At 38.6% G+C, this 24,464-nt stretch overlaps 1 protein-coding gene across 1 annotated transcript in view; it reads left to right on the forward strand.

Annotated features, from left to right (window-relative positions):
- The window catches only part of MIA2 (MIA SH3 domain ER export factor 2), a 40,166-nt gene extending 15,996 nt beyond the window's left edge, over positions 1-24,170 (forward strand). Inside the window, exons 8-29 of the mRNA XM_054400478.1 lie at positions 576-597; positions 698-786; positions 1,160-1,231; positions 2,087-2,197; positions 2,519-2,590; positions 2,994-3,098; positions 6,904-7,026; positions 7,587-7,710; positions 9,121-9,167; positions 9,375-9,465; positions 10,616-10,754; positions 11,356-11,457; positions 12,582-12,642; positions 13,127-13,162; positions 14,479-14,546; positions 15,233-15,315; positions 15,670-15,801; positions 17,904-18,056; positions 19,386-19,517; positions 21,056-21,132; positions 21,523-21,745; positions 23,624-24,170. Of these exons, the coding sequence (XP_054256453.1) occupies positions 576-597; positions 698-786; positions 1,160-1,231; positions 2,087-2,197; positions 2,519-2,590; positions 2,994-3,098; positions 6,904-7,026; positions 7,587-7,710; positions 9,121-9,167; positions 9,375-9,465; positions 10,616-10,754; positions 11,356-11,457; positions 12,582-12,642; positions 13,127-13,162; positions 14,479-14,546; positions 15,233-15,315; positions 15,670-15,801; positions 17,904-18,056; positions 19,386-19,517; positions 21,056-21,132; positions 21,523-21,745; positions 23,624-23,778 (2,217 nt within the window). The 3' untranslated portion in view covers positions 23,779-24,170. The remainder of the gene's footprint in view (positions 1-575; positions 598-697; positions 787-1,159; positions 1,232-2,086; positions 2,198-2,518; positions 2,591-2,993; positions 3,099-6,903; positions 7,027-7,586; positions 7,711-9,120; positions 9,168-9,374; positions 9,466-10,615; positions 10,755-11,355; positions 11,458-12,581; positions 12,643-13,126; positions 13,163-14,478; positions 14,547-15,232; positions 15,316-15,669; positions 15,802-17,903; positions 18,057-19,385; positions 19,518-21,055; positions 21,133-21,522; positions 21,746-23,623) is intronic.
- Positions 24,171-24,464: the final 294 nt, after the last annotated feature.

The following is a 24,464-nucleotide window of genomic DNA, read 5'->3' on the forward strand; positions in this document are numbered from 1 at the left end:
TTGCATCTCCAGGCCATTTGTGGCAATTTTTGTCCCACAGTTTGTTAGATTTTGGTTCTAGGGCACTCTAGCCCATATGGCAGCTGCTGATTGGCACTTCACACTGAGTTGCATCTGGGCAGAATACCCAGCAAGTAAAACCCTTATTACAGTCCTGTTTCGCATTATAACATGGGTCTTTTCTCCTCATAGGAAGTTAATTCTGAGCTGTCATGATGAGCTTCCCCTTCCTTCCCCTTTCTTTACTCTTCTGACTGTGCACATTGACTATCACTTTGTGTTGGCAGTAATGGTTGTGTGATGATTGTTCAGAAGTGTGTTATAAAAGTGATCCAGGTGAAAACTAACTTCCTTTCCCCTCTTTGTTTAATTAGAGTGGGAAGAGGACAGGCTGAACACACAGGCATGAAAGGGGTAAAAGCAGAGGATGCAATTGCTTATTTTTAACAGCAGCCTGTATTTATATTCCTTTTTTAAGTTCCATGGTTAAATTGGTCATGGAACCACTGCTTAGTTTTCAGATACTATGAAAGAGTGATTGATGAGACATTCAGTGTTTGTTCTTTTTGTTTCAGGTCAGAAGTCGACTTTATGTAGGTAAGCTTATTTTTCATACTATCTAGTATGATTTTCTTTGTCTTTTTTTCCCTTTTTTCATTATTTGGATATTGCAACACAACTGTTTGTCTTTCTTTAGGAAGGGAAAAACAGCTTGCCAAAAAAATTGCTGAACTAGTTGAAGACAAATGCAAAATTCTTCAAAAACTCAGCCTTTGCAAAAAAGAGGTAATGGTCCTTGTGTATTGCCTTCAGATGTGGCTCAATTTATCAAGTATTTAAAAGTATTAAACTTACATAAAACTTTCAAAAGTGATTCCTCAAATGCCCTTTTTTTTTTTTCTGCCAGTACCTTTTAAGTGCAGATAAGGTGCTGGCAAGTTCTGTCTCTCATAATACAGTGTATTGCACTGGGAACTATTTGAAAATGTCTCTGTTTTATGCCATAGGGATAATCTGCTAGGGCTAAGGTTTTTCTGATTCCCAGCAAGGTACATTTTTGAATATTTATGTTGTGGCTATGTTCCAGACCAGAGCATCATAAATTAATGCTATTAGTTAAGCAATTCTTTACATACATTCTGACATCTTTTCTCCTCAGTTTGAAGATCTAGAATTGTCTCTGAAGGATAATAATGTTATGAGAGAATCAACAGATGCATCTTTTTTTGAGGTAAGAAGATAAGTGAAAATTATTTCTGCAATTTAAAGCAGTATTTCAGGAAAATGCTGCCTATATTAAAAACAAACAAACAAACCCACACTAAAAACAACAACAAAAAATCCAAGTCAAAACTCCCTGAACCTTCATTGTTTTAATTAAGAGCATTCTTGTTTTACTGACTATTTACATAAAATATTATACATTATATATTGTTTTTATTATATAATGTTATGTATTATTTAAGAAGGTTACTTTATGATTGTTATTATTTTAGTCTGCATTACTGAAAATGACATAGAAGCAAGGTATTTAAATTAAGAGAAGTTGTCTTAATTGCATTAAAATGATTGAAAGAAGAGCAAATGGCATGTTAGACAATACTTAATTCTTTACAAAGTAACTTACACTTATTACTAGGAGAGGGAGAGAGACACTAGTGCATAAAATATTTTTTTCTTAGATCTGATTTAATTAAAATTTGAATCTAGTATTCTGTAGAATACTGAAGCACAGTTGTAAACAAATTGCACTACATTTTTATTCCCCAAGCTAAGAATACATTTGTAAAGGACTTTATAAAAGGTTGAGCATTTGATTCATACACTCAATATCAGTAAGGGCTAAAAAGTAAGCCAATACCTAGTGTAACAAAAAAACTCTGAATAGATTAATTCTGTTCTGTACCTCAGGTCCTATAGATCTAATTGTTACAGGTGGTGTTACCATGCAAGAATCTCTAGAGATTTATCCTTGATACAGTGAAATTTGTGAAATGTACTTTGTTGTCACATTTAAAACATACCTGTCAGCTTCATATATAATTAATGTCAAATGTCTTATATTAACTGTCATAACTTGATCTAGGAAATGCATGAAAGACTGAACAAGTCAAATTTGGAGCTCAAGCGAGAAATAGAGAATCTAGAAAAAGAACTGGAAGAGGAAGAATCTAAACAATCAGAAAGTGATAACTTGGTAAGAATAAACAGAATCCTGCCATTGTTACTATTAAAAAAAAAAATCCATCAAATTGCTGTCTCTAGAGAAGGCAAACTATTCTCCTTGGGTTTTTTGGGAACAAAACCTACATCCTCCTGCTTTGTCTCCCTTCATATTCCCTGTAACTTATTAGAAAAATGACACTTACCAAGGAAAATACCCAAAAGAAGAAAAGCTGTTTTTACTGATTTGGCAGTAGAACTTTCTCAGTTTTAAAATTAAAATAACTTTATTAATTGCCTAGACCTTTTCAGTCAAATCTGTGGAAGGAGCTATATGACAACTAATAATTTTCAGGTGGCTGAAATTCAGACAAGAGTGGAGTCTTTAGAGAGTGAAGCAAAGTCCATCCAGTCACAAATTGATGAGGTATGTCCTCATTTTTCTGTTTGCAATTTTTCTGTTCTCCTTGTAGTTAGAGTGTGGTGGTTTGGTTGTGTTGTGTTGGTTTTTTTTCTCTATTAAGGGTGCAGAAATAATATGTTGAGTAAGTCAAAAGACTTTGTAAGGCTTAGTACTTTTGTGTAACTTGATTTAGCAACTTCGAATTTTGTTCAGTGACTGGCATTTATTGGGAAATAGTTACCTCATCTTGTCTTTAGCCTTTTACTCCACAGTGTGGCAAAACTACAGTCAGCAAGAACTGTTGAAGTTGTAGGGAAAACATGAGGTGTATAACATAGAAAACCTAAGAATAAGTCTAATAATACCATCCTGACCCATTTAGATCTTCACCTATACTGTTTAAACAACACACTTTTATTTTGCTTAGGCCAAGTCCACCCTAAAAGTATATCAGATTAATACAGAGAGACTCAAGACATCTCTTCAAGATGCAATAGATGAAAACTGCCATCTCCAGGAAAGTGAGAAGCAGGTAGGTTACTCCTAATTGTCCTCAGAAATACTTTAATCTCTTAAGATACTGCCCCAGTGAGCTCATCCTCAAGGTGTTTGTTAATACCCCTTGCATGTTCTAGTAAATGAAACTGACGAAAAGGATGTGGCTTGAAAATAATTTTGTGTTGGAATAACTTTGTCTAAACCAGTGCTGTTTTAGGAGGAATTTAGTAATTGGAATTAGTGGGGAAACTTGGATACAGTTCACTGGGAAAGAGTGTATAGTAATTAAGACTAGAAAATTTTGCTGAGTCCTCAAGGAAAGCGGAAAGATTTAAGGAAGTACACAGCTACTATCCTCTCCAGAGGCAGAGAGAAAATGCTTAGACTTGATCCACAAAACAAAAGAAATTAAGAAACTGTAGAGCAGCATGCAAAACACAAGCAAAAACTTAGTGTAGTGCTACTATGGATAAATTAATGGAAAGATAGGTAAAATGACAGAAATGGACAGAAAAGACTCCCAAAATTGTAGTTGTTTGTTTCTTCTTAGTGCCATAGTCAGGTCCCAAAGAATGCTTGTTATTTGAAAATCTTCATCATATATAATTGTCCTGTGCCATATCTAATTTTACAATGAAATTAATCCTTTTTTCTTTTCCTAACAGAAAGATATTCTCTCTGAACATTAAATGTTCTGTGGAATGTTTTTTGGGTTTGGAGGGTTGGTTTGGTTGGGGTTTTTTATGGGTATATGCTTATTTTCTGACTAACTGATGATCTCCTTGTCTGAACAGTCACTGATAATCTTACAGGAGTGGGTAATAGGGTAGAAGTACAAGGTGAAGTCTTATAAAAAGCTGGAAAGTGCTTTAATCCCCTCTGTCAAAACATTGTGCATATCAGAATTACTGTTTCAGGAAAAAAAGAAAAAAGATTACTGGAAATAGAGAGTTTCTGCAGCAGGAGTATTTCAGTCCTGCATAATTCTCATCAGTAAAATTTCATGTTTTTCTTTGATTTTGGGAGGAGCACGTGTTTGTGACTACAGAGATTAAAAAAAAAAAGACAAGACAATTTTGTTAAATGTTGTTAGTGGAGAAGCAGATTTGGATGTTAGTAGTGTGAGATTGAAGTTGCCTGAGAATCATTTTCTTTCAAGGGTTATCTTCAAGTTATCTCATGTTGTGTCAGGGGAGGTATAGGCTGGTGGATATTAGGAGGAAGCTCTTCACAGAGTGATTTGCCATTGGAATGGGCTGCCCAGGGAGGTGGTGGAGTCGCTGTCCCTGGAGATCTTCAAGAGAAGACTGGATGGGGCACTTAGTGCCATGGTCTCGTTGATTGGGTAGGGCTGGGGGATAGGTTGGACTGGATGATCTTGGAGGTCTCTTCCAACCTGGTTGATTCTATGATTCCTTTAGTCTGTACATCCTTTTGCTTCTGTGGAAGGGAAGTCTGGTCTTGGTGCTTTACTTCAAGTGGGACAGCATGTAGTAAATTTTGAGAAGCAGTGTACAAAAATTTTAATAGGGATATTTAGTTGTTTTTTTTTTTCCTTTCCCCTCTGGTAATTTCTTGAGTTCAAACAAATAATACGATTACTTCTTTGTGTTTGAAAAGAATCTTCTTTCCTTCTTTATTAAAAAATAGTATTCTCTTACTCTAAGTGCTGATAATCACTCTACAATTTATAGACAGTCATTTTATATCAAGTAAACTCAGGACGAAAGTCAGTGAAAGCAACTCTCAGAATGTAATTAACTTGCCAGGTTCCTAGATAAAAATAAAGGTTGGGGTTTTTGGTGTGGTGGTTTTTTTTTTTTTTGTTTGTTTGGTTGGTTGGGGTTTTTTTAACCCTTCCAGATAAAATAGCCTGGGTATAGTAGTTCCTCAACCACACTATTTAGTCTCAAATTTCTACACTTTGCAACAAAACTCAGTTAACTAAAATTTTCTGCAATTTGGGAGCATTTGTGTATATTGGGTTTTTTGCTATGCTTTTTTAGTAGATAAATAACCTAATAGAACCAGATCAGGAAAGAGAGAAAGTGCCTGTTTTGCTAATTTTTGTTCTCTCTTATGAGGCAATTGTAAACATGTGAGTTAGTTTGCTATATAAGAATATCCATATCCCTTTTGTTTTTCTTTCTTTTTTTTTTTAAGATGGAATTTCACTTATGCTCAAAAGGTAACACAGGTGTTATTTGATCACAGAAACTAGATTACCTTCTGTCTATTTACACTAATAGGTCAATCTTCTGGCACATCATAGCTTAAATGTTGCAACAGATGTGCTGTCACAGATTTATGATGTGTCAGAGAGAGGATTGGGCCTTTTAGTTTGAACAAGGGAACTGTTAACGAAATCCAAGCTTTCTGTGCTTTGCTTTTTGTAGGAACATGAGAAATATACAATCCTTTAGCTTATTGCAAACTCGTGGTATTTCTCTATATTGTAATTCTTACAGGTATATGAAGTCATGTCAATTTATTTTCTCTTTGGCTTCATGAAGGAGGAGTCACTTAAAATTTAGCGTCCCTTGGAGGATGACAATTAATAATGAAAGTAGTTTCTTGTGTACATCTTCTGAGCAGTATTAGCATAAAGAGTATTTTGTACCATGTAGTTTGCATGATGCTGCAAATTCATAAGTGGCTTTTACTGCTTGAAAGGTACAGTTCTGTGCCAAGTGGGGTTCATCCGATTTTAGTCACATACCTTTTATGCCTTCTAGTTTATCTTTGATAAATAGTGTTCAGGCTTGCTTGTCTATTTGCATGGCAGTTCCCCTGTTTAACTACCATTTTCTGGTTTTATTTTTAGTATAACTGGCTGTTAAGTTCTTGTTGCTCAGTCTAGTTGTTCCTTTTGTACGTTCACTGCTTTTAAATTGATTGCCTGGTGTGCAACTTGAAGCAGTAGGCTGTTGACAGACGCTGAACCAATTATTGTACAGTACCCCATGTTCTTGTACTGCATGCTTTGTTGTAATAGAAATTTGTATCAGTTCAGTTTTGTTTTCACAATATGATGAAGGCATGATTTAGCCAGTTAGTATGTTGCAGCAGTTATTCTTAATGAACTGGTGCTTAAGTATACTGATTCCTTTCCTGCTGTAAATTACTTCTGTGGAATGAGATTTTACTGTGGGTTGTCTGCAAAATGTAACCTTGGAGTCCCTGCTTTAGTTAAGCACAGTTAATTACAGAGATGGGTGCTAGTAGGTGCTAATTACATGCAATTGCTATGACTTCCATTAGCAGGGAAGCTTTTTTAAAAATAAAATTTTTAAATTAAAGAGATATGGAGGAGAGTAGGAGAAATAATAGAGTTTTGCAAGTCATGTGAATTTCAATAGCTGTCTAAAAAGCTTCCTGGTATCCCTTACCTCACCAACCTCTTCCAGGTTGAAAACACCCATGTACAGTTTCAGAAGTGTGGGTGCATACTGGGGTATGAATGTTCTCCTCCATCCATTCTCCAATGTTTGTAGCTGTTAAACAAACTGTCATTATTTTATATCCCTTGCAATTGTCACATAAGGGTTGTTAAATTGAATGGAATGTTAAGTGAACTGTTCTTAGAAATGCTTTAAAATATCCTAACAGCTACCTACAGTGGAGAGCAATTGCAGCTAAAGCAACTCAACAATAACACATAAGTCTTACTTTCCAACTCTGGGGGTTGAGTGTCATGCAGTCTGTTAATTCTTACTGATGGGGGAGAGGTTAACATTGGGCTTATGTATCAATAATGTACATGACAGGCTCAAGTACTGTTCGTTCTGGACTCATGGTTGCAGTAGACAGTCACACTAATCTGGTATTTCCCTTTTTAGCTTTTGCAAGAAGCTGAAGGATGGGGTGAACGATTCAGTGAACTAAACGAACAAACAAAGATGTTTGAATCATCTAAAGCAGATATAGAAGAAGTACTGAAAAATAAAGAGAGTCAAATCAAGGTAAATGATGCCAGCTGGCATTGAATCAAATAACTTTGGTGATAATAATTTTGTTGCAAAAGAGTCTTAACAACCTCTCTTTGTCTTAACATGCACTAAGCTGGTTTGGGTTTTTGTTTGCCGTCTCTATCCTCAGATGTGTTGTTTTTTGCTAAGCTAAAAAAAGGTTGCTCAGCAGCACAGTGGAACAGTCTGATAGCCTTGGAGGCCAGCATGATAAATAAGGAAAAACTTCTAGTTCTGATAAAGTGTGGGGTTTTTTTTGGTTGTTTTTTTTTTTTTTTACTTTGGAGCACAGGAGTTGGGAGTGTATTTGTGCATGCTAAAAGCATGCATAAAGCCTTCACAAGGGCACACCTCTTGACCTGCAAGTATGTATTGTAGTAGAAGACATGTCAGATGTCTCGAATCCTGTTCATGGAGCTCACTTAATCTACTGAGGAAACAATATAGGACAGAAATCCTGAAAAAGTAATCATAATGGTAACTATGTTTCTATAGTTAGTGTTTATTTTACTTTCTGTGATTTTTTTTTTTTTTTTTTGGTGGCGTTTTCTTAGTCGCTGACACAGTACTTACTGAAGATGAAAGACTGGAGTTCAGCTGTAAGAGAAGATGATGACACTGAAGATAATAACTGGGATGCAGACATAAAGGGTGAAACAGAGAATGGAGAGCACTTAGGTATGGTTTGTATAGCTTTTTCATCTTAAATGTTAATTTTAATAGATGTTTTAGAACTGCAGAACCAACAGACTTGCAGGAGAGTGGAAAGATTAGCTTTATAAATTTCTACAGAAGTTGGACTAAGCACTCAGTGCTTAGTCTCTTCACAGAAATCACAGAAACATTCAGGTTGGACAAGACCCTCAGGATCACCAAGTCCAACCTGGAACCCTACTCTGGAAGGTTCACCCCTAAACCATATCGCCAAGCACCACATCCAGCCCACCTTTAAACACACCCAGGGTTGTGTTTACAGGGCAGCCCATTCCAGTGATTGACCACTCTTGCTGTGAAAATTTTTTTCCTAATGTCCAGTCTACCCAGTTGCACCTTGAGGCCATTCCCTCTTGTTCGGTCACTGATTAACTGTGAGAAGTGTCTATCACTAATCACCTGTGTGCAGTGTGCCTTTAGCCTATGTGGTTCTCAAACATTTTTAGGGGGAAACCCTGCTTTTGTTTTGTTCTTGAAGCTCCTCACAGCAGTAGTCCTGTGGGTCCTAGGAACCTAATTTCTGCTTCCTTATCCTTAACACAGCTGTTATTTCTTGAGGGCAGTATGGTAGTACTGAAATGAGATGGTTGTAGATGTGGGTCCCCTCAAAACAGCAGCACAGAAGAACCTTCCTCCCTTTTCTTGCTGCTGGATTGTGTCCAGAGAAGGGCTGTGAGGATGATTAGAGGGCTGGAGCACCTCTCCTATGAGGACAAGCTGAGAGAGTAGGGGCTGTTCAGTTTTGGAGAGAAGTACTCTGAAGAGACCTTATTGTGGCCTTCCAATATCTGAAGGGGGCCTACAAGAAAGCTGGGGAGAGACTTTTTAGGGTGTCGGGTGGTGATAGGACTAGGGGGAATGGATCCAAGCTAGAGGAGGGGAGATTTAGATTAGACCTTAAGAAGAAGTTCTTCACCATAAGGATGGTGAGACACTGGAGCAGGTTGCCCAAAGAGGTGATGGAAGTCCCAATCCTTGGTAGTTTCTAAGGTTGGGCTGGATGTGGCTCTGGGCAACCTGATCTAGTGTGAGGTGTCCCTGCCCATGGCAGGGGGGTTGGAAGTGGATGATCCATGAGTTCCCTTCCAACCCTGACACTTCTATGATTCTGTCATTTCACTGTAGAGCACATCACAGTAAATCTTACAGCGTGCGTTTGGCATCTCACTTCTAAGATGAGCATGCTGAATCTGACTGGCCAACAACACTGGAATACAGGCACATCATCCCCCAACCTTTTTGGCTTTCCTTCAAATATGCCTATCACAATATGTTGGGGATTGCTTTTTTATAAAAACAAAGCAAAACAATAGTAAGCTGTGTCACAAACCTTGTTGTGCTTTTTGTGATGGAGTGTTCTATTCTGTCCATCAGATGATCAGCAAAAACGAACTGTGAAGAAACTGATCTATGCTGCAAAGGTATGTGATTGTAAGAGACTTGTGGCTGGAAGAGTGGGGAATGAGGGAATATATGTAATTTTTATGGCAAGTTTAATTGCACATACCAATATCACAGAGTTCAGCATCTTCTAGTGTTTAATTAGATTTTTTTTTTTTGTCTTTGCAAATGGTTTCTGGTAATCTTAAAATGCCTTTTTTTTCTTCCCTTTCTTTCTTTGATTCTAGTTAAATGCTTGTTTAAAGACCCTGGAAACAGAAAGAGACCAAATGTATTCAAAACTGTCTGATGAAAATAAAGCTAAAGGAGAACTTACAGGTAATGAAATGTTTTGCCCTTTAAGAAGATGCTGCTTTTATAAAATGGTGTTGCTGAATTAAGTTTACATTAATACCTCTACTTGATTTTTAAAATGCTTGTTTGAGTTAAAGTTAAGCCATTTTAAATATTTGATTTTAGAGGTAAAGCCACTGGAGTTGCTAAAGCACCACTTGCAAATTTTCTTGTACCCTTGGAAGAGTCTGTAACTGTTAAGTTGTACAATCTTAAACTACATGAGCAAAGTGATGTTAATAAATATACCTATACATTTCAGGGTAGAAAACAATGAAATTTTAATCTAAATTGAAAAACCATCTATTAAAAATGGTTGCTTAATTTTAACTAATTTGTAGTGGGTGCAAACAAAACACTTCTTAAAATCCAAAATACTGCATTTAGAGAATTGAAACTAAAAGCATATTGCTCTGGTTTTGTTCCTTTGTGTAGGGCACACTGAATTAAACCTTATGGAACAGAGACATTCCGACTTTAATTCAAAATACTGTTAACTAGCTCTTGCTCTCATAGATAAGAGCAGCAGAGTAGCCATCACATTTGCATGTACTGTGCTTCATTTTGGTGATGCAATGCTCTGTTAAACTGTATTTTTCAGGTTTTGATAGTCCTTTAAACTGACTCATTGTGCTGGTGTATTCTCCAAAGTAATAAATAGGAAAAGGAATATGATTGATTTTAATCTGGAGAAACAAGGTAGTTTGACAAATCTGAGATACTTCTTCAGGCTATGCAGCAAGCCTTCATGGGTAAATCTGCAGGAGTGTAGATGGTTCTGATTTTACTCACTTACTAGAATAATTAAAAACAGCCCTAAATGAAAACTTATACTGTGAATTATCCAGCTGCCTTGTTTTCAAAGTAGCTGGGTAATTTAGAACAAAGGGTAGGTGCATGCTCAAGAGCTGCAGTGTGTGGCAGGCAAGAGCTTAGTTGCTGGTTTCCCACTAAGAGGAGCAATACTACTTCTCTATTTGTGTAATGTAATGCAATATTTTAACCTATTATTGCCTCTACTATTAAATTGACAAAGGATCCAAGGGTTTTACACATTTATATACTAAAATATTGCAAATATTTTAATTTTTTTAATTGTGTGTTATCCTGATGTAATTATCTCCAACTCTGACAGAACGTATAGAAAGCCTTCAAAGTCAACAAGCTTCCTTGCAATCTGAAAATGAACATTTTGAAAGCGAAGTTCAAAAGCTTCAGCAGAAACTGAAAGTAATGACTGAACTTTATCAAGAAAATGAAATGAAACTACACAGGTGGCTGCTTCCTTTTCTTACCTTCGAAGTTTACTGTTTGATTTCAGTGTAACTCTTGGATTTCGGGGTGGTGAAGATTACTGAAAATTTGAATAACGCTCTGCAGAGTTTTCTAGACTGTGAAGATCTGAATGTATTTAAGAAACGGCTGGATGAGGCTCTTAGTGCCATGGTTTAGTTTATTAGATAGGGTTGGATGATTGGTTGGACTTGATGATCTTGGAGGTCTCTTCCAACCTGGTTGATTCTGTGATGGTGACCGTGTTGCACCTTCATGTCCTTTTGTGATCACAGTAACTTCATACAGACTGTTTCTGTGAAAGCAGAAGTATATTGCTTAAGGACTTTTTCATAAGCATGTACAGAAACAAAGATAAACCAAGAAGTGACAGCGTTGTAATGTATGAAATAATATGGGTAGAACTGGGGAGGTTGTTAACGAACTGAACAAACTAATATGAATACAGACTAGTGCTGTTTATGCCACTTGATATCATGTATTCATCACACCTCAGTTATTGGGAAAGTTTTTCTTGGCAGACCAACTACAAAACTGTTGACTTGGAAGAGTCTTAACTGTAGTTTTTGAATTTCCTTGAAGGAGGCTGACAGTAGAGGAGAGAGAACGCCTACAGAAGGAAGAAAAGCTTTCCAAAGTAGATGAAAAAATTAATCATGCTGCTGAAGAACTAAACAGCTACAGGTAATTACAGTTTTAGTTGCTGTTCCAAAGTGAACAAAAGGCAGTAGGGAATCTATAAAAACACCAGCATAAGTGAATGTATTTTCTTCTGTGTAGTTTTTGGTGTGTGTGTGTTACATGCTAGCTTGTGTGTGATAATGCATCCTAACGGAGTTTTTGCTTAGTTAAAATTGAGTGTGGGCTATCACTAGCAACTTTTCTTCCATTAGAATGCTAATTGCATTTGATATATTAGATTTAATGCAGTAGTAGAAGTAGGTCTCTAATTGAGTTCCCTTTGCTGTTAGGGCTTGTTTGGAGGGATATCCTTTGTATTGTGATCACAGACCACTGAAAAGCTGGGGAGATGCTGGGCTTTTTTGGTTCCTCCCTTTGTTTGCACTAAGCTAGGGTCTAGAATTTCCACTGTAATTTTAATGTATCTCATGGACCTAAGTGTATTTGAAGGGGTGTGGCTAGCAGGTTGAGAGAGGTTCTCATCCCCCTGTATCTGTTCTGGTGAGGCCGCATCTGGAATGTTGTATCCAGTCCTGGGCCCCTTAATTCAAGAAAGACCTCAGGGAACTGCTTGAAAGAGTCCAGTACAGAGCCACAAAGATGATTGAGTGGAACATTTCCCTTATGAAGAGAGGCTGAGGTAGCTGGGTCTCTTTACCTTGGATGAGACTGAGAGGTGACCTCATTCATGTTTATAAATATGTGAAGGGTGAGTATTGGGAGGATGGAGCCAGGCTCTTCTCAGTGATGTCCAGTGATAGAACAAGGGGCAACGAGTGCAAGCTAGAGCATAGAAGGTTCCAGGTGAACACTGTGAGGGTGATAAAAACACTGGAACAGGGTGCCTGGAGAGGTTGTGGAGTCTTCTTCTATGCAGACATTGAAAACCCACCTGGATGTGTTCCTGTGTGGCCTGCTCTAGGTGATCCTGCTCTGACAGGGCAGTTGAGCTTGATGGCCTTTCAAGGTCTCTTCCAACCCCTAACATTCTATGATTCTGTGTAATACAGTCTGTTGGATAAAAATAATCTTAGTTATACCTTATGTTTACCATTGTGTTCACTGTATTTACAATTACTTTCCTACGCATTTTATTACGATGTCATAAATCCTCATTTTTGTTACAGACAGCGAGCAAAAGATCTTGAAGAAGAGCTAGAAAGAACCATTCGTTCTTACCAGAATCAGGTACGTGCTTTGTGTTACCATCTGTGCCAAGTAGGAGGGATGCCATTGCAATTGAAATGCCACTTTCAGCTGGGTGGTGATGACACTGCCTTTGGCTTGGCTTTGTTGGGTGGGGTTTTCTGACCCTACTCCTTCCCTTCCCCCTTTTTATTTCTCCTCCTTTTAGTTATTTTGTATTATTTTTATTTTAAAATGTCTTATTTTTGTTATTTTGGGGGGGGACATATTGGTGTTGTTTTGTTTGTTGGAGGGGTCAGGGGTTTTGGGGAGGGTGGGGCTTTGTTGGTTGGTGTCGGGCTTGGTTGGTGTTGGGATTCTTTATGTTGTCTGGTCTTGACTGATACAAGTTCATAGAGATCACCAAATAACTTTATTAAAACAATACAAATTATCCACACATATTAGGTTTATGAATTTAAAGGCATATACTTTCAAGATTATTCTTTAGATGAATAAAGATCTCATGCATGTCTCTTTTTCACAGATTACTTCACATGAGAAAAAAGCTCATGATAATTGGGTAAGTTCCAAATACTGGAATTTCTGACCTTTGTGCATTTTGATTAGCCTGCTTTAGCCCTTTTTTGTTTCTTGTTAAAACCAGATAATCAAATTTTAACTCTAATCTGTCGCCTTGAAGCGTATTTCTTGCAGAAATACAGGGAAACATGTTGAAAATGCTTATAGTTGGAATAATTAAGCTGGATGGCTATGAGCACAGTAGAATAATATTGCAGTATTATTTGCTGTAGCAATAAATCTACTGAAATAAACATCACAATTGTTAAACGGTAATATGTTTGCTAATAATAAAAGCTGGAATGGTTTCAATGCCATTTGAATGTTTTCCCTGGATGTACTTCATTACTTTTATCTACTAATAGAAAATGTTATGTCCAGTGAAGAGTATGTTCCATTGACAGCTTCTTAAGAAATATTGCTACAAAAATACTTTTTGCGTTTTTTTGGGGTTTTTTTTACCATTTTTTCCAAACAGGAAACTTTAAACTTTGTGGTCATAATTTTTACAGTCTTTAACTGCATGATTTTAAAATAAACCTTTGTTATATAAAATCTGAGACTTCAAATCTTGTACATATTCTGTAGATGCTTCAAAGCACCTGTAGTCAAAGAATATAATTTCAGCAGTTTTAAGAACTTGTAGGAAAGCCATATCTTTACTCAAAAATTTGAGTTGAAGAGCTGCTAATGTAATTTGGTGATCCCAGAATCACAGAACATTAGGGTTTGGAAGGGACCAAAGATCACCCAGTCCAACCCCCATGCCAGAGCAGGATCACCTACAGCAGGTCACACAGGAATGTGTCCAGGTGGGTTTTAAATGGCTCCAGAGAAGGAGATTCCCCAATCTCTCTCAAAAGCCTGTTCCAGTGCTCTGCCATCCTCATAGTGAAAATGTTTTTCCTTATGTCCAGGTGGAACCTCCTGCACTCCCGCTTGCACCCGTTGCCCCTTGTCCTATCATTGGACATCACTGAGCAGAGCCTGGCTCCATCCTCCCGACACTTGCCCTTGACATGTTTATAAACATGAATGAGGTCACCTCTGTCTCTTTCAAGCTATAGAGCCCCAGCTTCCTCAGCCTTTCCTCATACGGAAGATGTTCTGCTCCTTTTAGCATCTTTGTGGCATCTTCTTTGACATATGTGAGGCTCTGTTTCATACACTTTGTACACCAGTCATAGCTTGTGAAAATACAGTCTGCGCACTTCAGATAAAAAAAAAAAGTCTTGGAACTAGGACCCATCATATTTATGAAGTATTAATTAATAAATAGCAGTTTTCTAAGCATGTGTTTTTTGTCCCTCCCCAAAGCTAACAGCCCGAGCAGCTGAGAGAAACCTCAATGATCTAAAAAAAGAAAATGCGCATAACAGACAAACGTAAGTGCGGTCCTGGTCTGGTGCTAAACAAACACAGGCTGGCCTGCGAGTGTGTTTTGGGGCTGTGTGGTTTGGTGTATCTAGACCTGTGTTAATCACTTGTAGCCCAAACAGGGCAGAGAGAACACAGTGTTCTGCTGGAGTGCTGGAAAAGGAGTCATGTGAGCATTCCTGTAATGGTAACAGGCAACAAAAGTAAGAACTATGAAGTTCTCCAGGGGAGCAGCAGAGTGTGGTGCTAGAATTCAAAGGTCTGGGGATTTGTTCTTGTTTGAAGTAAGTGTGTATCAACCAGGTGTCATGGTTAGCTCATGATTTTTACAGTTTAACTCAGAAGTTGATGCTGAGCTAACAGATCAGGTGATGGTGGCTGAGATGAATCTGTGTGAAGTTAACTAAAGCTTGAAATGCAACTTGGAGTACTCTGAGTAATGGTATGCCAGGGATTGTGACATCTAACATGCCCCTTCAACTTCTGAATTACAGTTTAAATACAGCAGCATAGAGAAATGCTTTCAGAAATTCTTAAAAGTCAGAGTTCTGTGACGTCCTTTGTTTTTTTTCTTTAGGGAATTAAATGTTTTGCTTTGTTAACCTTTTAAGTAGAAAGCCTAGCAGTAAACAGTGTGGTCCAGTAAGATGTCTACATTTCTTGGTTATTTACTGTTTTGTTTGTTTCTTTGCAGATTAACTGAAATAGAATTTAAACTTGACCTTTTAGAAAAAGATCCTTATGCTCTTGATGTTCCAGTTAGACCATTTGGCAGAGGTACAGTATTGAATTGTAAAACAGAGCCTGATTGTTTTGGTTTATGGTTTTGTTCCCCAAGACCACACATATGTAATTATTTGAAAACTCTCTTGGCCATGGGTATTTAGAATAACAGTCATCTTAAAAGAAATGGGTCATAAGTGATTCTAGGTCATGTGGAATGTTTTATTGAAACTAGGAATGTTTGTAGTTCTCAATGAGAGTAGACTGGGAATATGATACATGTGGTAATGAGAGCACAATTGTCATTTCACTTACACAATTTAAACTTCCCCTGAGAAGTTAATTTACTTTATACAGTTTGCTAAACTAAATATTGTGAACTTGAGTATTTTGTTCTAACTGTTCCAGAGCATTCCCCATATGGACCCTCACCCATGGGCCGGCCTTCATCTGAAACAAGAGCTTTTCTTTCCCCTCCAACTTTATTGGAGGGTCCTTTAAGGCTTTCACCTATGCTTCCAGGTGGAGGAGGAGGAAGAGGTACAATTCTTAAACTTGAAAATGTATCTATTCTGGATTGCTCTTTCCTCTCCTATAAACCTGTCACACCTTTTCCTCTTGCTGGTGACAAAAAAAAAAAAAGTTTTAAAACAACCAATTAAATAACAGTTGATTAGGCAAACTCTTCCTGTTTACCAACTTGCTGCTAAAAGCTGTCCAGTGCATAGCAGTACAGTCAAAGAATTTAGTTGTTATGAGCAGGTTGATCAGTGGAGTCACTTTAGAAGCATAAATTGAGAAAACTGGAAAGACAAACTCCATCAGACTTGTTTTATTTCTTGGACAACTGGGATTCTGCTGGAATAAGCTCATGATTTTAAAGTAAACAAGAGTCAAGTAGGTTTTCTGAGGAAGGAATACTTCCCCTTCTATCTCATTGAGCTACAGTTGGTGAGAGAAGGAGAGGCTACCTGCACTGTCAAAGACATGAGACAGTTTTATTTGGGTTAACTGTTCAGTAAATTGTTTTTCTCCCTTTGCTCTAAATTTGAGGCACGGAGACAGTTTGTTCCTTAGTGATAAAAGGGACTGGGAAGGTTGTGTGTAAGGGGTAAAATTTAGAGGCTGAGGAGCAAGTGAAAGCAAGCCATGGTGTCATGGGTTGTAAGGGAAGAAAAACACTGTTCCTTTGTGGTTTAGATGTTGATGGAAACAGCACAGATACATGATAGAGTAAAGAAGTTGCTATTTAATTTACTGCTACTGTTAGACCTTTTGAAGTACTTACTTTATGGGGGGAAATAGGACTAAATGTCTCTTCTCAAAGGATTTCACTGAACAACACTGATTTTTAGAAGACCGTCATGCATGGACTACTTTTTACTTTAGTTCTTTGTTTAAAAAAAACAAACCACAGAAAACAAACAAACCAAAACCAAAAAAAACCCAAGAAAAAGGCATATCCAAGTGCATATGAAAGTTGATTCACTTTATAAGTCAGAAAAGCTGGAGGTTGAGTGTTCAACTGTAGCTATACCACACACATGCAAAATCATGCTTGCCTACTTGTATGTAGTCAGTAAGTAATGAAACTGATCTGTCTAATGCATCTTTAAATTGAAGCTCACCTGTTGCTGGTGAGGAGAAGTAAAAACTGGATTTCAGGATTCAATATTACCCTGGAAAGACTTTGCAGTGGTGTAACTACGGTGTTCCACAATGGGACACTGATGTAGGCAGGTTAAACAAATGATGTGTTTAAATAATGCCAGCTACAGAGCAATTGCAGTATTCACCTCACTGAGCACAAGACATGAAATGGCTTCAAATTTTAGATTGAAGTTTAGGATAGAAAATTAGAGAATGACACCAGAATTCAGTATTTGTCACTTTCCAGACTAAACCTATTTTAAGGAAGCTTGCAACCTAAAATCACTCATTGTTACAATTTCTCTTGCACTTGCTTAGGTGTTGATGAGTTCTTTTCCCCCCTTTTTTTTTTTTTTTTTAAATCAAGAATTAGAACCAGAAGAGTGTTGAATGTAATGTGATTTTTTTTTTTTTAAATCAAGAATTAGAACCAGAAGAGTGTTGAATGTAATGTGATTTTTTTTTTTTTAAATCAAGAATTAGAACCAGAAGAGTGTTGAATGTAATGTGATTTTTTTTTTTTTTTTTTTTAAATCAAGAATTAGAACCAGAAGAGTGTTGAATGTAATGTGATTTTTTTTTTTTTTTTTTTTTTTTTAAATGATGAGAGTATGAACTTTGAAAGTGCTAATTTTGAGTTTGGTTAGAAGCAGGTTTTTTAGCGCTAAAAAGATTTAGTGTGAGGACACTGGTGTTCTTCTGATTCAAGTAAACCTAAACTCTTACAATGTTTAAAAAAAATGCAGGTACTCTAAACTTGCACTCTTGTTTGTTTGGAAAGAAAAAGTCTTAGTTCAACCTTTTAAACTCTTGTAGTAAGTGTAATAGGTCATCAGCAAACAGCTGGAGAGTCCTGTGGAGCCATGCGCCTCTCATACCTTGCCTGTCCTGGCCTTCCATGATTTGTTTTACTCTTCTCAGACTTAATGAAGAAAGTCATAATAGAGGATTTAAAATACCTAGGTAAATAGTTATCTGATTTCTTCAATTAGGATCCAGAGGACCACCTGCCATGTATGAAGGTGGCAATGAAAGAGGAGAGCTGAGTTCTGACAGATTAACTGATCCCCACAGACCACCATCAGATACTGGATCCCTCTCTCCTCCTTGGGATAGAGAACACAGGATGATTCTGTCTCCACCAGGTATAAAAAGCTGCTTAGCTGCTGTATATATGGGTAAATGGTGCTACTGACTTGCAGTGTCTATATTTAAATATTTTTTTCCCTTAAAACTGTGTGTGCAATTGCACTGGAAATGGGTTTTTACTAGGAGGGTTTTTTCCCCCATTTTGAATGGTACAGCTCACTTGCACTTAGTGCTGTCTTTCAAACACATATCAGTGCTAGCAGTGTCCAATCACCTGTCTGGTTTCATCATTTTACTGGGGGTTTGTTTAGTGCATCAAAAGACTTTTCTGGGCTGGATAATTAAGAGATCTGAGAAAGAAAAAAGTTTTAATGGTACATTATCCCTAGACAAATATGGGAATTAAAAAAAAATAGCTATTTGAAAAATCAATGCTTTTTGTTTTTTGCAAAACACAGCCTACTGCTAGCAGTCTTGTGGTACGGTCATCCTGTTCAGTACACACTGTTGTGTTGTTACTACCTCTTTGATAATAACAACACAGTCAGTCCTGCTGCTTCAGCTGAACAACTGTACTGCACATTATCCTCGAGGAAGAGAGAGATGAATCAGAGGGTACTGCTGATACTTCTCAAGTCAATAATGCATGGGGTAGGACAACCTATGCATATCTGTAAGAAAGAAGCAAAAATGCTACAAGCTTAAAAAAAGGGGTAAAGTACAGGGATTAAAGTAGCTCAATTAGATGAAGCAAGCAGTATTGTTGGTACACATCTGTGTGAAAGCCTGAGTATAAAATGCAGAGTCCAGTCAAGATGCAGGTTCTCATTTGACAGATCTGGTCTGTTGACAGGATACTGCAGAGGGGTAGATTTGTTTCCTTGCCCCATCTTTGCACGTGAATGTCACTGATTACAGTTTTATCTTGTAGCTGCATGACTGATTGCTAGATCTGATTCAGGAGAGTTGGTGGTAACACATTGCAGCTCTATGAAACGTAACAGGAAGCAGCACTCTTAGCTAAGAATGGCTTAAAACAGTCAGTACCTTATTTTGCTCTTGACCTTCACTGCTATGCTCTTTGTTCCAAGGTCCCACTGTTTATAGCACAGAATTTTGAAAGTTATGATTTTTCTACTGTATGTTAACCCAAAAAGTAATGAACTCTCTTTTGCAGCTCCTTAGAAACATAAGCTGTAGAAGTACACCTTTGATGGGATTCCTGTGTTTGGGGGTTTTAAAGATCTATTTGCCCACCCTAATTCATAGTTACTTTGGATGTTTACAAGAGCATAAGATAAACAGAGAACTTTTCTGGTCTAAAATGGTATGGAATGGAGGGAGTAACTCTTCACTGACCCTTTTTATGATTTCTTCAATGTCAGGTGAGCCTTACACTGATCCAATTCTTCCTCCTCGAAGACAAGAAATATTTTTCCCTAATCCTCCAAATACTGGAAGACTTTCTGGACCAGCAGAACTACGAACTTACACTGTGCAGACTTTTGATAAAACAGGTGGGAATTGCTTCCATGACACTATCAAATGGAGAATGTCAATGTGAGTTGACTATGTGTAGTAAGCTAGGGCAAGAGGACAACTTTATAGGTACTACAGACCCAATGTTCCACTTTGCAAAAACATTTTAACACCTGCTAGCCTGTATCCAGTCTTTCCCTATTATCAACCACAGCAGTCTCTGCTGTCAGGTGGATGGGATTCAGTGAATGGTAGTCACGAGGTATTTTGATTGTCCCTCTTCATTGTTGTGTATGTTAACTATTCAGGACTGGCCTTAAGTCTGTTTTGGCTTCTCCCATGAGGCTCACCACAGCATTAAAATATCCCCAACCCTTACTTGCATTTCCATGCCACATTTGGTGAAGTTAGAGTTAAGAGTCACCAAGACTGAAAGAACAACAGCAAAATTTTCAACTATCCACTGCCTTTGTGTACTGAAGTAGAGGGTCCTTAGGTCTCTTGCATCAAATGGTTTGCCTGATCAAATGGTTTGCTTCTGCAGCTTTGTGTAGGTGATAGTGCAGTGGTCCCCAGCTTAAATCCCACATCACTGACTCTGGTAGCATTTGTTTTAAATGGACTGATTCTATAAATTCTAGATGGTGATACTTAGCAACAGCCAGAAGCCCAGAGGCAAAGTTTTGATGAGTTAAACCTCATCACTAAAAGAGTTTAAGAGCTTAAACCCTTAATACTTATTAAGCAGTTTTCATCCTTATTTAATGCCTGGAAGTCACATGTTGTCTAGCTCATCAGCTAGGCTGAAACCATTAAACTTGCAACAGAAACTTTGTATTCAGTTACTCCCTCATCAGTAGCAAGTTACTGCCTTTGCCCAGTTTCTGGCAATTGGAGAGAGAACCTTTGTTCCTATTTGGCTGTCACTGTGAGAGCTGAGAACACTGAATTCTGTTTCACCTTGAAGATTTAGACTTTACAGGGAGTTGTTCTCTACTAGAAGACAGTTCTGTTCGTGTACAACCCTTTTTTCCCAAGCCTCTCTGTTTCACTTCTGCTTTCTGATACTTCCTGATACAGTTCTAAAAGTCTCTGTGATGTTTAGCAGCTGAGGAAGGAACAGTTTTTTGTCAGACTTGGATAGGATTGCTGTCAAGCTCTGGGTGGGGTAGTGTACTTGTTCATAGAGTGGGACTTAGCAAAGAAATTAGCAGGAGGGAAAGGAAAAGCTAAACTGCTACAGTACTGTTAAGTTGTAGGGCTAGGAGAATGCACTTGTAACTTCTGAAAAAAAACAAACCAACCCCAAACCAAAAACCTAAAATGGAAGGGCAAGCCTTATTTGGATATAAGAAACCTTGGTAAAAGCTGCAGCCTTGCAATTCTTGTGCAGCTTGAACAGAAGTTGAAGAAAATACTCAAGCATAGCTTTGTGTTCCTCAGTTGTCTTTCAGTTGTCTGCCTGGTACAGCAAATGGATTTTGATATTTATATTTTTTCTTGTCTGTGTATTCTGAAATCAGTGGTGGGAAGGAGGTGGTCAGCAGTGAATAACTTGTTTCACTTTTGCATATAGATGGACAGACATCTTCAGAAAATAGCCCACAAGCAGAACCAAGTGGCAGTGATACAAAAGATCATTCTAACATGAGTGTAAGTAGCTAAGCAGAAACTTGATTTAAAGCAGTTTTAATTTAGAAAAACTTGTCTCTGTCCCTTTGGCCATGTTACATTGCATGGTGCAGCCTGAACTACAAAACCACACCTGTCCCTTTGTCACAGCACTTACTGCCTTGAGAATTAATTTTGATTTATAATTAATATAATCCCTAATGAAAATTAACCCAAAAACATGAAACTGTGGTCAAGCTGCTGATCAGTGCACTAAGCCTTGCTGAGGATTATACCATAGCTAAGGCAGAGCTGGAGCTAGTTGTCAGCTTATGTCACAGTGCACATCACAATGGACCTAAAGGAACTGGAGATGTTCCCTTTCCTTATCCCTTGCCCTGAGGTAACTTCCTTGTTTTCATTGTGTTGCAGAACTCCCTACCTGATCAGACACTGGTAGCAGAAAGCGAAGCTGTTGGTTCAGGGTTTGCTCCTCCACCTTTCCCTCCAGTCAGGCCTCCGTTCATGCCTATGGATCCTAGACCACCTTTCATGAGACGAGGACCTCCTTTTCCTCCTCCTCCTGCTGGCATGTTTGGACCACCTGAATGTTTTCCAGCACGAGACTTTGGGCTTCCACACCCTCCACTGCCAAGTACGTAGCTCTTGCCAGCACTTACTTCAAGGTGATGAAGGTGAATGCTTTGTGCAGGGCATGAGTTGCCATGCTGGGTGAACACTTTCATCTTGCTTCCCACACACTGCTTCTCATTTCAACTACCAGGGAGTATCTTTTCTGGTTAAGAGTAATTGCCTGGTATGCTTCCTTTCTCACAGTTGCTGATACTGATGATGTTTTTACAAACACTAGCTTTGGTTGGGAGAGCCTCATCCCGTACTGCTCAGCATTTAGAGGGTTATTATTGGGGGCAGGAGAGCAAGTAGATGCTTTGGGGATGCACCCATAGCTGGTTTTCCTCAGAGTTTGCATGAGTGTGGCAAGATCTGCACATCAACAATGTGCCCTTGTGGCCAATGGTATCCTAGGGTGCATTAAGAAGAGCGTGTCCAGCACATTGAGGGAGGTTCTCTTCCTCCCTCTACTCTGCCCTAGTGAAATCTCACCTGGAGTATTGCATCCAGTTCTGGGCTCCTGAGGAACAGGGATCTACTCAAGAGAGTCCAATGGAAGGCTACAAGGACAATTAAGGGACTGGACCACTGCCTTACAAAGAAGGGCTGAGAGCCCTGGGGCTTTTTAGGCTGGAGAAGACTGAGAGGGGATTTAATAAATGTTTATAAATATGAGGGCTGGGTGTCAAGAGGGAAAGGGCAGCTTCTTCTCACTTGTGCCCTGTGATGGGACAAGGGGCAGTAGATGTAAACTACAGCACAGGAAGTTCCACCTCAACATGAGGAATAACTTCTTTACTGTGAGTGTCACAGAGCACTTGGAACAGGCTGCCCAGAGAGACTGTGGAGTCTCCTTCTCTGGAGACTTTCAAGACCCATCTGGATGTGTTCCTGTGTGAGCAGTGCTAGATTCTGTGGTCCTGCTCTGGCAGGGAGAGTCCAGAGGTCCCTTCCAACCCCTGTGTGATGGTTTGAAACTGTCTTTTTAATTTTTCCTTGCAAAATTCAGAACAGAGAAAGTGAAAGAATGTAAATAAGTCACTGTTGGGTGTAAGAAAGCAAAATAACGATTGTTCTAAACACTTCCATTGGATAGATAGAAATGTTTAAGAACTATTACCCAAAACAAAGTAGGCATTCTGCACATTCTGCGTTCGGCAGTGGGGGCAGTTGCTGGGCTGTCTGGCTGCTGTTTCTTCTTCTCTTCTGGCTGAAGATAACACACTGACCTTGGCAGCTAAGTTAACAACTTTCTGCTTAACTAACTCTGCTTCTATGTCCAGGGGGGTCTGGGGGGGGAAGCTCCTGGGAGAGAGAGGCCCCTTTGGGAGGGTCCCCTTGGGGGGAAGCAAAGGGAGCTTGGGTGTGTTTTTCTGTTGATTGTATATATTTGTGAATGTCGTGAATTTTGTATATTTGTACATATTCATTGCATTTCATTGTAGATTTTAGACTCTGCTTGTAAATACAGCTTTTCATTTGCTTCCAGACTGGGCTAGCCTGGTTATTGTTGGTGGGGGGCGGAATTTCAGCTCACACTGACACACCCTGACATCCTGTGACCAGGCTGAAGGGCTTCTTTCTGTCTCCAGCTGTTCTGAAGAATGAAGCCTTTTATATTCCAAAATATCTGTCAGGTATGACAGCTGCAGGCTTCTACAGCAGCCCAAAGGTAGTGGTGGGAGCAGCAGCCCATTAACAGACACTGTCTGACTGCTCTTGTGAGCCTGTCACAAGTAACTGTTGAGGAAAGTGATTATTTCCTCCTCCATAGCATCTTTAGACTAACACCTAGCCTAGGTCTGCTGTTGAGGCAAGCCACTGTTGAGGGGTAGGAGAAGCAGGTCTGTGTTTTCTCTTGTGATTGATAGTAACTGGCCTACTCTTGCTTCTCTTACAGTACGAAATCCATTTCCAATGAGATCTTACCCTCACTACCCATCTCAACGGCCTGGATTTTTGCCTCCACCACCGCAGCCTCCTGCCAATAGAATGGAGCCACCCCAGCCGAATCCATCAGCTGTAGAACAACGAGAAGCACAGCAGGAGACTTGACAGGCACTGGAGCAGTGTGCTGAGCAGTTTCTGTACTCTGAGGGCATCTGTCCTTCTGTTAAGTAACCATTGTTACTTAGGTCTCTACAAACTACTTTGCTCAAATTGAAGCTTAATAGAAAATTCTCAGGATAGTATTTTGTAAATAAAGAACAAAAATAACTATGAATATTGTGAATAAGTGAGTTCAGCTGTACAATAGTAATTTTAAATTAAGTATTTCTAACTTGAGTCTTCTCTTCAGAGGTGTATAAAATTAAATCACGTGGAACCATATTTTAAAAGTCCAGCTGCTTTGTTCCTTGTTTAGCTGTACAGGGACTCTTTCTGCATGCCAAAAGTGATGTCTGCTGCTTTATGAATAGAATGTGAAAACAAACTGAAAATTAATAAAAGTCTACTGCACATGTAAGGCAATGTCTCTGTTAATGTGGTACCACAGACATAGGTGAAGAGGAATGAATGTGACTCCCTACTACCTCCATACTCTTAGTGACCTTGCTGGTTATCTTGCAGTTATCAAAGCTTTAGAAAGTGGCAGTTACCCTACCAATAGAAGGGGAGGGAGGGGGAAGTGGGAAAGTAGCACAGTTCTCCTTCAACAAAGCACTATTCCCCACCATCACTTCTGAAGATGTGTATTCGTGACATGCTTCAGCACCACTCCCCCCTTCCCCCTGAAGATG

Source organism: Indicator indicator, chromosome 4 (genome assembly GCF_027791375.1).
Source record: "Indicator indicator isolate 239-I01 chromosome 4, UM_Iind_1.1, whole genome shotgun sequence".
NCBI classification, from domain to species: domain Eukaryota; kingdom Metazoa; phylum Chordata; class Aves; order Piciformes; family Indicatoridae; genus Indicator; species Indicator indicator.